The 13,499-nt window shown below is 39.3% G+C and overlaps 2 protein-coding genes across 3 annotated transcripts; one reads left to right on the top strand and one right to left on the bottom strand.

Moving 5' to 3' along the window:
- Positions 1 to 525: 525 nt before the first annotated feature.
- LOC139729897 (uncharacterized) lies at positions 526 to 7,051 on the bottom strand. The gene is made up of 2 exons (XM_071640822.1): positions 6,712 to 7,051; positions 526 to 1,347 (listed from the first exon to the last, which is right to left on the bottom strand). The coding sequence occupies exons 1-2, from the start codon at positions 6,860 to 6,862 to the stop codon at positions 650 to 652; spliced, it is 849 nt and encodes a 282-aa protein (XP_071496923.1). The 5' UTR covers positions 6,863 to 7,051; the 3' UTR covers positions 526 to 649.
- Positions 7,052 to 10,334: 3,283 nt separating this feature from the next.
- LOC139728993 (uncharacterized) lies at positions 10,335 to 12,558 on the top strand. Of its 2 annotated transcripts, none has more exons than XM_071639928.1 (2): positions 10,335 to 10,510; positions 11,235 to 12,558. In XM_071639928.1, the coding sequence occupies exons 1-2, from the start codon at positions 10,348 to 10,350 to the stop codon at positions 12,023 to 12,025; spliced, it is 954 nt and encodes a 317-aa protein (XP_071496029.1). In that variant the 5' UTR covers positions 10,335 to 10,347; the 3' UTR covers positions 12,026 to 12,558. The 2 variants fall into 2 exon arrangements, with proteins under 2 accessions (XP_071496029.1, XP_071496024.1); XM_071639923.1 differs by having other exon boundaries at positions 11,208 to 12,558.
- The last annotated feature ends 941 nt before the right edge of the window (positions 12,559 to 13,499 follow it).

Here is a 13,499-nt window from a genome sequence, read left to right as displayed (position 1 = left end):
GGTTTAAAGACCTTATCTTCTACCCTGTAAGAATAAGGCGAACATGAATATGAAAGCATTTACAGGCGAGATATTCTACACAGCAAACTTTATGTAATACGATCACAGACTGCGATTAATGGTATGTTGTTCAATCTTCGACATCTACTTTCGCTGCTTCAATAATATTATGTATACATTTACTTTTCTTTGTACTGAAATATGATTACAATTGTACAACGGTTTTGTTACACTTTTTCTGTGTCAACATAACTTTATAAAGCAGTCCTTGCGGCTTGAATGGCACTACCCTGCTTTTATAAAGAAGACATTAAATTAAAGATCAATGAATAAATAAATAACAACGCTTGTCCCCGACAGCTAGAAAGCTTGCCCGATACTTGCCTGACATAGCAACACGATCGTGTTATATACAGACTGGATTCAAAGTATCCCAAATTGCATTGACCGTATCTACAGGTAGCTGGAATAACTTCTTTCTTTTTCAAACTTGCTACTACGTCTTCTGCAGAAAAAAAAAAAAAAAAAAAAAAAAAAAAAAACATTTGTAAACCAGATTATTAAATAACAGCGATTACAAAATGTCTGCAATTCCTTTTATCGGTGTCTGGACCCTTGCAGGGATTTGCGTTCAGCATTTCGGAAAGTGTCAAGAAAAGTCGAAAATCGATGGATCAAACTTCAAGGAAGGCGATTTCAATGGGCACTGGTCAGTACTGCTATCTTCACAGCAGGTGGACAGGTCGAAAAACTCAACCCCATCCACACTGGGCAGAGGCGAAATGTCCACAGTCTGCACTTCGACGGTGAGTTTGCCGCCATTCATCGTCATGGATTCCTCCAAACCGTTCTCTACCTTGATATTCGAGTTGTGGTCATTGCAGAGATTTCCGAAAGACTCTCCCTCCGAAAGCGCCATTTCAACGTCGTCGTCAGCGCCATTGCAAATGCACGCGGGCGTGGTCTGTTGCTGGGTGGAACTGCAGTGGGTATCGGCTGCTGATAATGGCCTAGTATGAGGTTCTTTCGTTGGGTGTTGCTGGTTATCATCCGCGGAGAGACCAAGAGAGTTCGATGACCGAGAATCCGAGCTGGTATCGCTCCACCGATGTCGTTTTCGCGCGTTTGATCGCAGTCGTAAAAACACCACCACGGCTAACCACACCACGTTAATTGCAATCGCTAATATTCCCAGTATCGTCACAATGGTTTTACTTATAACAGCGTCTAACATGTTTGTCATATCCTGATTGCCGGAGATCTGGATATCGCATTTCACAAGTTTTGGTGTAGTAGATGAATCATTTTCATGTTTCCCGGTCTGTGGTGCGATAGGTGTCGTGTGACCTGTAAAAGTGAAAGTAACCAGAATTGACTTGTGTTTTAAATTACCATATACCTATCAAGTGAATTGGTAATCTGATACAAATCATTATACTATAATCCACTCAATGCAAGCACAACAATGAATTCCATACACTGTGTATGTTATACTAATGATGCACAGGATAGAGTGTGTTAGTGAAGGTGCGGCGCGCTCGAGAGTATTGACAATGGTGCGACATGCACGAGGCGCAGCCGAGTGCATGTTTGCAACCGTTGTCAATACTCGAGAGTGAGCCGCACCTTCACTAACGCCACGAAATAATCCTGTGCAGCATTAGTTTTACAAAATGGGTCGAAAACTAACAGCATTATTCACGTACCTTTGTGGGTCAATACCAGTCAGCTACATGTAGCACTCGCTCAAAAGTCAAGATGTCCGAAGATGTTCGTCCCAAACATTTACGCACGTCGCACTCGGAAATCCCGCACACTCACCTAGTACTGTACGTACGTATAAGAGTACGGCCGTAATCTGGCAGAACTGCGTATCTCCTTTAACACATTACGCCAGAAATTGGGTTTAAAGATTCAATGTTACACCTTTCTAAACTGAGATACGATGAGTTGCATTTTTCCTCTTTTCTCGGTCATAATTGGTCTAAAGAATTTATTTCCAGCAAAAAAATGACAATCTGACCTTTTTAAGTAGTAAAAATTACCAATTTAAAAAACTTACGCAGTTCTGCCAGATTAATCGTCGCCAAATTTTTGCGATCGTAATCTGGCAGAACTGCGTATCTCTGGTCACGTGCCCGGGTTGATCAGCCAGAACTGCGTAAGTTTTTGGCCATGCGGGGGGTTTTTCAGGCAGAACTGCGTATCTCTAGGAGATACGCAGTTCTGCCTGATAAGCACGTGTTTCATCAGGCAGAACTACGTATCTCTTTTTGTCGTCAACCACGTGCTTATCAGCCAGAACTGCGTATCTCCTAGAGATACGCAGTTCTGGCTGATAAACACGTGGTTTATCAACCAGAACTACGTATCTCGGTCTATTTTCTGCGGGTTGTCTATCGTATTTTACCATCCACCCTCTTACTATTCAGCGGATGCAGTGTCAAAACAATGAATATTTTAGATCGAGTACAATTTTTTTGAAATATTTGTATTGTATAAAGTCATCATTATTGATTCACATTTAATTTCATTTTATCCATTCATTTGTATATGGAAAATAACTTGCTTTCCCCAAATGTTGTCAGTCTGTGTTCATGTTTCAGTATTATTTAGCGGCACAAGAAGTACTGCTACATCAAAAGCCTGGCTGCTGCTTGGGTTATTGTCGATCTCATGAAGCATTGCATTTGGACTAAGAATAATATTAGACTAGGTTCTAGATGTTAAGCTATATTGTTCATCAAGACTATAGGTACTACACTGTAGACCGTCGTCTATTCAGGCCTAACGATACACTAGACATCTAGAGACTAGTACTAGTAGAGCGGTACGTAGGAATCTGCATACGATAGGCCTACTGATCTCATCATTATCCTAGTATTCCTACTCTATGCCCAAAGTAAGAGTAAGCCTAGACCCTTTTGGCTGAAGGCCTAAACTCTATTTAAACTAAAGAATATTAGGAGCTAGGCCTGACTAAAAGTTTATTTACAGCTTTATTAGAAAATAAAAAAAATAGACCCTAGTTCTCGTTTGTGTCGACTCCTAGTCCTACTGTAGGCCTTATTGTCACTACAGTACTAACGTTAGGGTAGTAGTGTTCTAACCGTTACTATCTATTTCTACGCAGGCCTATTAAAAACGTACGAGAACTCTCGAACTCTGTCTACTCGATTGTCTAGGTCTATGTAACATCCAGACGTCTATTTTGGGGCGTCATTATAACAGACTAGTAGATCAATGAAAATTAGTTTCTAGATTTTCTAGTCTAGACTCTAGATCTAACGCTAGACTCTATATCCAGGTAGGGGCTAAATCTAGCGTTACAGCTAGACTGTTTATTGGGGATCTAGGCCTAGAAGGTACTAATGTTGTAGATCTAAGAACAACATAAAGCCTAACATGCCTATCTATAATGACTAACGGTAAGTCTATAGAGTCTATAGCCTATAATGTCTAGTAGTAGGCCCCTAGTACTGGTAGTAATGTATAGAACACAGATCTAAATCTAAGTTTCAGATCTATTTCTAGGGCTAAATGTTTATAATTTAGCGTTTAACCTGTAGATTCTAGATTCTTCATATTACAGACTTCAAGAATGTCTGGCCGAATCAAATCTAGAAAAATAGAAAACTGAGTAAAGACAGAATAACCGGCGATTCAGCCTAAGTTAAGTAACGGTAGGCCCCAGTAGTCTACTAGTAGTAGGCCCCTACTGCACAATTTACTGGGAGTACCGGTACGGTACCGGTATTAAAAAGTAAACTGTAAAAGTGTTAGTATTGGTCAATTTCTGACGTCTGTAGGATTGGATCGAAAATGCCATCGTTATAGACGGTATCCTAGATATTCATTAAACTTCTCGAGATCAATCCCATAGATCCAAGCCCACTAACCGCTTATTACAATGAAAAATAAAATAAGAAGCTATGGTCAATGGATTACAGATATTGTTGTTCGCGTGACCTACGCTACCGCACAGTACATTGATTTCACGTACACTAACAATCATGGACAAGTGCTGCAGCAGTACCAAGTAGGCCTAAAGTTGACTGGAGCGTGATGTCAGACAAGATGAAAACTATAACGTTTGTTAGATCTAGAAATGCTCTAGGCTTAAAAAACACTAGATTGTAGCAAAACTTAATAGTAAGGCATACCGCATATTGACCTGTTTTGAAGCCTGCCAGTCTATGAAGGGAAAGAAAGTGGCAATTTCCCCCAAGAGTAACGAGGGTTATTGCTTTAGCGTGACTGTCGTCGTGTACAATACACGTAGCCGCACGACGTGTCTAGCTAGCTAGCTAGCTAGCTAGGCACTGCTAACCTGAACGCGCAGCGCGTTCGTCACTACCAAGGTCGCGCACGCGCGTGTTAAGATATACCATGTCCGTGCGGGACGCAGGAACACCTTGGTCCAAGCGTTGTCGTAAGTCGACTTACGCAGTTCTGCCTGATTAACATCGGAAAATTCATTTCGAATCTCGACTTACGCAGTTCTGCCAGATTAATCGCCCTCTCTCCTCAGGAATTTTGCCAAAATCACTTTCTAAAAATAACTTTCTGTACCGATTCACAACTTATTTTTTGGCCCACTTGAAAGAGCATGAGAAAAAACACTCAAAACACTCAAAACCTGAAAATCGACCAAAATCGACTTAGGGAGTTCTGCCAGATTACGGCCGAAGATACGTACGCCACGTACTGTTATGCACAAGAAAGGCCGCCGGCTGTTGTGGCAGCCCGCGGCCCGAACTAGAAGTTGTTTACAGGATTGACAGCGCGTATAGTAGCGCGTGACGCACTTGTAACAACTGATTGAGTGCGCACTGCTAATGTAAAACATTGTGACGTAAGTCAGGCCAGGGAGGTGGAAGAGAGACTCTTCTTAGTGCTTACCTGAAGAAAATAATGCACGCACACGTGACTCATTTCAGCGCTTCCAATTGGCTACATTCTTGAACCCATTTTATAACATTATACATCAACATAAGTATAAGAATATAACTTGTGTGTGTGTGTGTGTGTGTGTGTGTGTGTGTGTATGTGTGTGTGCGTATGTGTGTTCGAACGGGACCTCGTGTGCATACAGGAAATGACATGACAAATAGCTTACCTGTAAACAGTGATTTTGCGATTTACTATTCCTATTTACATTTATAGCATTAAAGGGCTGGTATAGTATTGGTGGGGATGAGAATTGGGCTTTTAACTTTTTGCGAGATATCAAGAAAGTACAATAGTACAAAGCGTACCATTCTAGAGGAATTGTGAGCATTTATGAGAATTTCTTCCTCATTCTAAGAGGAAGTTTATTAGGTGAAAGTTGGTTTTGGAATGGCTGAGACATTCAAAAACAAAGTAAGACGAAGCGACCCCAATAAAAGGTGGGTCCCACCTTTTATTAGGGTTGCTCTGTTTTGGATATCTAAGTCATTTCAAACCCAATTTTCATCGAATATGTATTGAAACCCTTTTGAAATTACATGCTCTTCCATATTTCATAACAGGTTTCTCATTATCTCACAAAAAAAAAAACAACAACAGAAACCTGGAGTTAGGTCTCATCCAAAACTACACTATCCCTTTAAAGCAGGAACGAAAACAGAAGAAAAAAGCTGAGATATCTAATTCAATATTTAGTATTAAATATCAAAGTTGCATTCTTATTTTTTTTTCTTATCTACTTGTCTTTTTGTTACATTAGTTGATTTCATTTGTTTCGGAACATTCAAAAACAGTTTTGACTTATTCTTCTTTTGGCAGCTAATTTACTCAAACAATGCAATAATCTCAAATTTTGGTATAACATAAAACTGCTTTAACATGTAACGCGCAACCCTAAGCAGGAAAAAGTTCTATACGAAAATGAGATGTAAGAGTACAGAAAATAACTTTTGAAAAAAGAAATCATCTTGGGACTACAGTATTTCAATATTAAAATCAATGAGTAGCTTTTCTTCTTGATCTATGTTAATTATCACGAGTGAATAATAATATATTTGCGAGACTTAGGCAAGTTGCGAGAAGTAGCGTTACAGGAACTAATGAAAAATTAATGCATGTTGACTAATATGTTGATTCATGATTGTACCCTCAGCATCACTTATGTTACCAAATTAATATATAACTAATAATGTATGTGTGACATATTTTCCGATAATTTTCTACTATTTTTCATTCTTTTTTCTTGGATACGTCCACACACAAAAAAAAACAACTTCTAAACCAAAATGTCATACCAGTAACATTTTCTGTAAATTATCGCTTAAGTGCTAGCGTGATTAACAAATATATTGGTATGCACCTTTCCCTGTACTGAGCATAACTTAAACATTTTCATTTTACTAACATGATTATCAGAAGACATTACAGGGAGACGATGAAAGTTATGCTCGATCATTATAGGGGAAGGTGCATTCTAATGTCTGTTGCTATTCATATTATTAGCAAGGAAGTAGCATATCAATATTTCAACAGATAATGTCACTGGCACAATATTGGTCTGAAAGGTTTTTTAGTCGTATTCTTTTTTTTTTCTTTTTCTTTTTTGTGGGCGTATCCAAGCAGTGTGAAGAAATAATTAGAATCCTTACTATGTAGTATAATCACGGTACATACTTAGCTGTTATTTTGGTCAGATGAGTGATGAGTTGGGCATCATCAGTCAATACAAGTCAAGATCCTGAGACTAGTAAAGTTACTTACCACTGAACACGGTTGATCCCTCACTCTCAGTGATCATGGTAATTGATGGCGAGCCAACATCGGCTACGTCAGTTGCGTTTGTACAAAAACATCCTGGTATCGCCAGTATGAGGGGAACCAACACCAACCGGAGACGAGAATTGTCGTCCATTTTAAGTATGAACACTCTGAAACTCGGGGAAAAGGTAACAGCGCAAAATATATACTGAGCGACACGTCCTAATAACCGTCCCGGCTATTTACGGGCATGATCGTGAGTGTGTAGTACTTCACTTAACTTCGATATAGTGCCAATCTTGTCCACTTGTTTATACCAAGTAATGTGACACGACCACATCATGCTCACACCATCGCGTGGACTGCTCTATTACTAAAATGCTTTAGTAATAGACATGGCGGTCACGTGACAGCTTGAAGTCCCTGGAAAGTGTCTCTGCGGACTCTGCAACAGGTCAGGCAACTGGTTTCTGTAGGATTTCATTCGATGTGTTAGCTAACAGTCAAGAGCAGCTGGAATTCAAGGAAGTGTTACGAAAGTGAGAGTGATTCGTGCCATGCCATAACATGCCAACTAATGTTGATGTGCCAGGGACGGGAAAAGGTGTGGGAAAGTGAGCTCTCGCTTGTAGTCATGCAATATTTCACGCGACCGGAAATATTTTGTACGTTGCCAGTTATGCTTCCAGGAAGTTATGATTTCAATGGAGGCTGTGAGCTAGGCAACCAACGACCAGCAGCCCGGTAAAAGTATTACAAGAGGAAAGATAATTCAACAAAAATTTTGAAGGAGGGGAGTTATTAACACACCTAGCGTGACCTGGACATTTCAAGCATCACACATTTTTTTTTTCAACTTTGCTTTGTGTGTGTGTGTGTGTGTGTGTTTGTCAGTCTGCTTGTTTGTTTTATTAATGGGCATTCAAATCATTGCCTACATGTGCTAGGGGATCATGTGTTGATTTATAAATAAACTGTGAATTTAAATTCTCGCGCTAACCGATTTAGGATCTCGTGATTGTGTGCAACTAACGCATGAGCTGCAGTGTTTGCTTGTCCCACTTTCCTTTTGGCAGGGGTCAAAGTCCATTGGCCACTGCATGCCATGAAGCTTTGCTCGATGTAATTGTGTGTTTATTTTTCTATCCTTCTCCCTCTTTCTGAATAATGTCATAAGCTGGACATCATAAGAGAGCCTCACTACGAACATTAATTACACACACTCAGGGAGTTCATCTCCTTTGTGGGGCAAGTTCAAGAGCGCCATCTGCCGTTAAGCTGTCGTCAGGGTTCGTGACTTCTTACCTACTGCTCAATGGCCAAATTGCTTTGCATCAGAATGAATATCAGGATAAAGTTTCGTCTTAATGACTTTCAGTACAGGAATCGGTTTTTAGAAAACCCCATTTACCCCTCTTAATGGCGTACCTATAAACAGGTATTGCACCTGCAAGTGCAAAGGATCTCTCTAAACCTTACTATCGAAAGACGTTGAAAGTAACACACCAAAGATGTCACAAGCATTATCTATTTGAAAGATGTACGCCTGCTTGATAAAGACTACGAGGCCGTGGTTGATGATAAAAATGTATCGTCTTTTGGGGCTGAACACAGGGCCGGCGCAGTGTTTTCAAAAGTGTGGGGGCCCACTTCCGGGTTTCATGATGTAACAAGCAAAAACAAAAAACGGTCACAGCTCATCTCTCCCCGTCCACTTCCGGGTTTCTTCAGCTGACAAGCAAAGAAAGAAAGAAAGAAAAAAAGGTCCTCAGCTCATTCTCTCCCCTCCCATTTCCGGGTGTTATAAAAAAAGGTCTTCAGAGAATGACACCTTATGTATTCTTTTGTATGGTGCACAAAAATGTGGGGGCCCGAGCCCCCACGGCCCCCACGGCTGCGCCGGCCCTGGAACACGTTATGTGTTTGTTTGGTTGTTGTTGTTGTTGTTTTTTCTGCTCACATTACAAAACACTGTGGTGTGTCGAACTATTTATTGTAATTTATTTATTCTGAAACCAACAAAATGCTGCAAAACCTGATTTCCCATGAAGGTTCAGAAAAGGTGAAAAGGGAAAACTTAATCAATTTTAGCTTGATTTAAGCAATTTGTCGAGCAATTATTTTCTGTATAGAATCAACACATGGAATAAGTATTCGTTCTTTGTGTTTTTTTTTTTCTAGTCCACTTTGTTTGGTTCCCACTCAGACTTTCTCAGATTAAACGATTTGGAGCACTAGAAACTCTTCAAACTTTTTTTGTTCATTTTCAATTCTAAGAACTTTTGAAAGAATGATGCTATTGGATTGACAGTTAGTATCGGTGATGAATAGAATGTAATACTTCATGATGCGTAAACTTTCAGTTTGGTTTATTCCTTGATAGTTGTTGCCAATGGGGCCTTATATCCATTCATCACAGACAGCACATGCAGCTGGATAGAATTACCCAATTGACTATTGACTAAAGATCTCGATCTTCGAAACTTCTTTTCTTAGTACACACTTTTCCTGAATGTGTACTTTCTTTCATTTATTTCGACGGGTTCGTAAAGTTTATTCGCATTGAATTATGTCATTTTAAAGATGAGACTCTGCTATTCAGAATCATCGGGAGCAGTGATTTAAAAAAGAATAGTGTTCGAGATATCACATTTGATGCATACGTGTAGATCAGGTCAGTTGCATCACAAAACATCCTACCACATAAAAAAAAAATCGTAGTAAAGCCTGAAATATAAGGATGATATCACTATTTTCCCTACTTAACCATAACTGCAGACGGTTAAGTCTAGAGGCATTTTTATCATAACTCTTGTTCACATTTTTTATACTGATTCGAATTTGTGCATTTATTGTTTCTGTCCCTAACTCACCTTTTAGAACTATTTTGAAGCACTAAAGCTGGGTTTTTGTTTCATCTGCAAATTGTAAACAGTGCATTTGATTAAAAATACATGTCTGACAACTTTTACGGGGTTTGTGATGCAGGACCACATATTATCACATTGACTAATTCCCACTAATATTCTACTCGTGATTTCTAAAAGTGTCATTCTAATATTCTATTTTTCATTTGATTTTAGCACAGTCCCTTGGGAATCCGCGTGTACGTGGTATCATTTGAATGTTACGTGTGTTACTATAGCTCAACATGAGTCGAATAACGTAGATTGAGAAAACCAATTGTAGAATACATCTCCTAGCGTGATGGACGATTATTGTATTAGGGAGGTCAGAAGATGGCGAACTAAAGAGACGATATCAAAAGAAAGACCTTCCTTTGAAGGCTGCCCTCAGCCTCATAATACGATTTAGAACACCATGCAGGAAGTTAGCCTCAATTATGCACAATGAGCTCCAAGCATGCCATAAATCAGGGACATTTCATCTTCATCAAGATTATTAGACAGCTAGTTTCTTTCCTGAAACCGCGCAATCTCCACACCATCTTTCACTTTCTGTGCTCTTCGAAAGGTGATTGGTTGACCTGAGAGGCAGATCTGCTAATGAGAAGGCCCCAATTATAATGTAGACAGGTTTGATTGAGAGTCTCAGTTCTTATGGTCATAAGACCATTCCTGGTTTCACTCAGCTTTCTTTGACATTAACATAACACCACGAAGGAAGTGGTTTGCTGACATGACATGCATGATGAAGAAAGCTACAAACACCATGACAGAGCTGACCAAAATATGGATGACTCTTAGTTTTCTTGTAGGGAAAGGAATGGCGCTGCAGAATGCTGACCTTCCTGAAATCGACGGATTATTGGCAGAAGATGATACTTTTGATTCCTCGTCAGGTAGGTACTGCATTATTTTGTATGAACTGTGTCTTGTCGTTTCGGTATTATAAGGGTTGCAACACAAAGTGAGCGTGAACTGAACCAGCTTTGTGCATTACCAGATCTTCTACACAATATAACAGAGTAAATTAGTGAATGCTAAGGCATTTGCGTAAAATTTTCAGTCACGGGTTTTCATTTAACATGGTTGTAGAGCAAAGTCAAACCATGACGTTGTGCAACGCAAATGCCTTACAGGTTAGATAAGAATACTGATTCGTTCACTGAATAAATGACAACCTTTTTTTTTTCCTCTGTTGATAAGAATGTCGTTATGATTTTGTGGAAAAAAAAAAACTAATGAAGGCGTTTCAATGGTATGCAACAAATGAGCATAATAGAGGTGGTGTGACAAGGAATATTGCTGTAAATTCAGTGATATAAAGTAAAACTGAGCTTCATGTTTAAACACATCTAATGTATTGACAAATTTCACATTTATGGAGTCAAACTGAAAGAAATTGGTCATTTTATTACATAAACCAAAGTACGCAAAACACATCTATGTTGTCAAAATATTAAATTTATAAAGTCACACTGAAAGAATTCGAGCATTTTATCACATACATGTAAACCAAAAACGTCATATCACATAAACGGAAAACATATCTATAATAAACGTTGTCAAAATTGAACTCTCCTCTCCTCATCACAGGCCAATATTCCACCATTATGTCAACAGCTCAAACGCAGCCTTCTTACGTAGACATGGGAATAACATTCACTGCGTTTCAACCGGATCAAGACGAGGACTTCTGTGCTGATCAAGTCTCTTCGAATAATGTAGGCTTTCTCAAGGCATTCTTAGTTATTATCGTGATCAGCGTCATTTGCATCTATATTGCCTCCATGGCCGTCTGCCTCAAGAGCCGATACCAACGAGAAGATCTGCTGGAAACAGTCGAGACACTAGTCAACTGTAAGTGTATTCAATCACTGGAATCATTGACTCAGTCACGTGGGGAAGGTGAAACATATCCTGCTCTACACGCAGCTGAAGAAGAGTCATCGACGTCAACAAAGGCAAAGACCACCACAATAGTGTCCAAGATTGAACTTATCTCCCGCCCTCCTCTTCGCAGGGATGAGGATCCGACACTCGCGCCTACCGAATCTCGTGATGACTTCGACATCGGGAATGCAAGAAAGACAAGGGTGCCATCAGAAGACAAATCACAGAATGGGCACAATGAAACAGTGACCCAAGTGATCCCTTCATCTAGGAAAGACCATGACGTCCACGGAAGAAATAGCCCAAGCTGTCGTGTGGCTGACGTTGAGGTCGCTACTAAAGCCTACAAGAGAGTTGTCGAAGGCGATAAACCGATGGAAGATGTCATTGACGTGGACGTCTTTCGACCTCCACGTTCGCGTGAATGTACATCGACGAACACGACAAGGAGCTCCGCCACTCTCAGAGACAGGCCAGGAACATATTATGAAAATGTTCCGAGGGCATACCAAGGATTTTAATGCAGACGTCTTCATGCAAAACTCTTGAGTGGTTCACAGTGTACAAGCATTGCTTTTTAGTGGACCTCTCAGTTCTCTTTTCCCCCTCTAAACATAACTTAGTCCTTCCCGGTATCTATGACTATCTCTGTTTGTTGACTATCGTTTATTTTTCACACTTTGTAATATATATTTATGCTTATGATATAGTTCCTGATTTATTCTCAGTTATGTTTTGATGGAAGAAAAATGAGAATGAAACATATATGAATCAAATTGATTTGAAAACAAACCAGGATGGACATAGACGCAGTTGATAAAAGGGGAACCCCAGACCAGTTGAAAGTCAGTCAGTAAAGAAATAGTAAGATTTTACAAAGACAAAAGTGAAAGTTTAGTGTGGCCAACATTCGGGAAAAGATACGGAAGTTCCCTCCATTTCCGATGTAGTTTGTCTTGATACGATTCAGTAGTATAGGCTTACAGTTTGACTATGCATTTCCTTAAACTATGTTTTGTTTTATTGTTTAAAAAAATAATCTGAATTAATTTCGCTTGAATATGCAAAAGTCACATTGTTCTGTCATTTTGGTATATACAAGTGTCATTTATTATAGTATTGTATATTTTTGTAGGAAATGAAGATGAAGTGAAATGAAGTTATGAAATTGTAAACTTTAGCTAAATTTCACAAAATAGTTTTTGAACAGAAAATAGTGTGCAAAAAAAAAGTGACTTCATCATGTCAGAGCCTCATCATTTGTCAAAAAGTTTGTACATAAGATCTGGAAATTTCTAGTATTTTCTTTTCTTTCTTTTTTCCAAATACAATAATTATGCCCGAAGCGCCCAAATTGCAAATCCTGATATATTTGATTGATTACATTGCAGTCATTACACCAGTAGTAACATTCCTTACGCTCTTACATCAGGAGAATCGAATTATTGTCAGTTATTGCAATGTTATGATTCCAAAGAATTGGACTAGCCTGACGGCTTATTCAGCATTTTTTTTTCGAAGAACTTGCGTTACCGGCACAGGTGATTTACTGTCACGTATTTTCTCGTCCCTATTGTCCAGGGCTAGGATTCGAATTTGTGTATATTATTTCTACATCTATTATCTCCGTGTCCTTTTCACGCGTCCCATTATTTTTTACGATATACTTCTGTAGAGGATCGCTGGATCTGTTGTGTCTTTTTGTCTTGTATGGTGTCTGCCTGCCATGTTTCGTCTTGTTTCATGCTGTTTTGTCTCTTAGTCTCCCTTTATTAGTTTCATTGCTGTTTTAATCAAGTCTCATGTTCATTCGCGTGTGGGTAAGTGTGTCTGCTTGTTACTCTTTCTTCTAATTTGGCTTCCAGATCTTCTTTAGACCCTTTTTGTTCTTTGTGCATTAACTTATTTTTCTATTGACATTCTGTACCTGAGGGGCCCACATTTTACAAGCTTCGTCTTCGCCTTCACCTTCGCCTTCGCCTTCGCCTTTGAAGT

Source organism: Diadema antillarum, unplaced genomic scaffold (genome assembly GCF_040938485.1).
Source record: "Diadema antillarum isolate AM-2024a unplaced genomic scaffold, OU_Dant_1.0 scf00000020, whole genome shotgun sequence".
NCBI classification, from domain to species: Eukaryota; Metazoa; Echinodermata; class Echinoidea; order Diadematoida; family Diadematidae; genus Diadema; species Diadema antillarum.
This window is presented reverse-complemented; position numbering and strand designations above follow the sequence as displayed.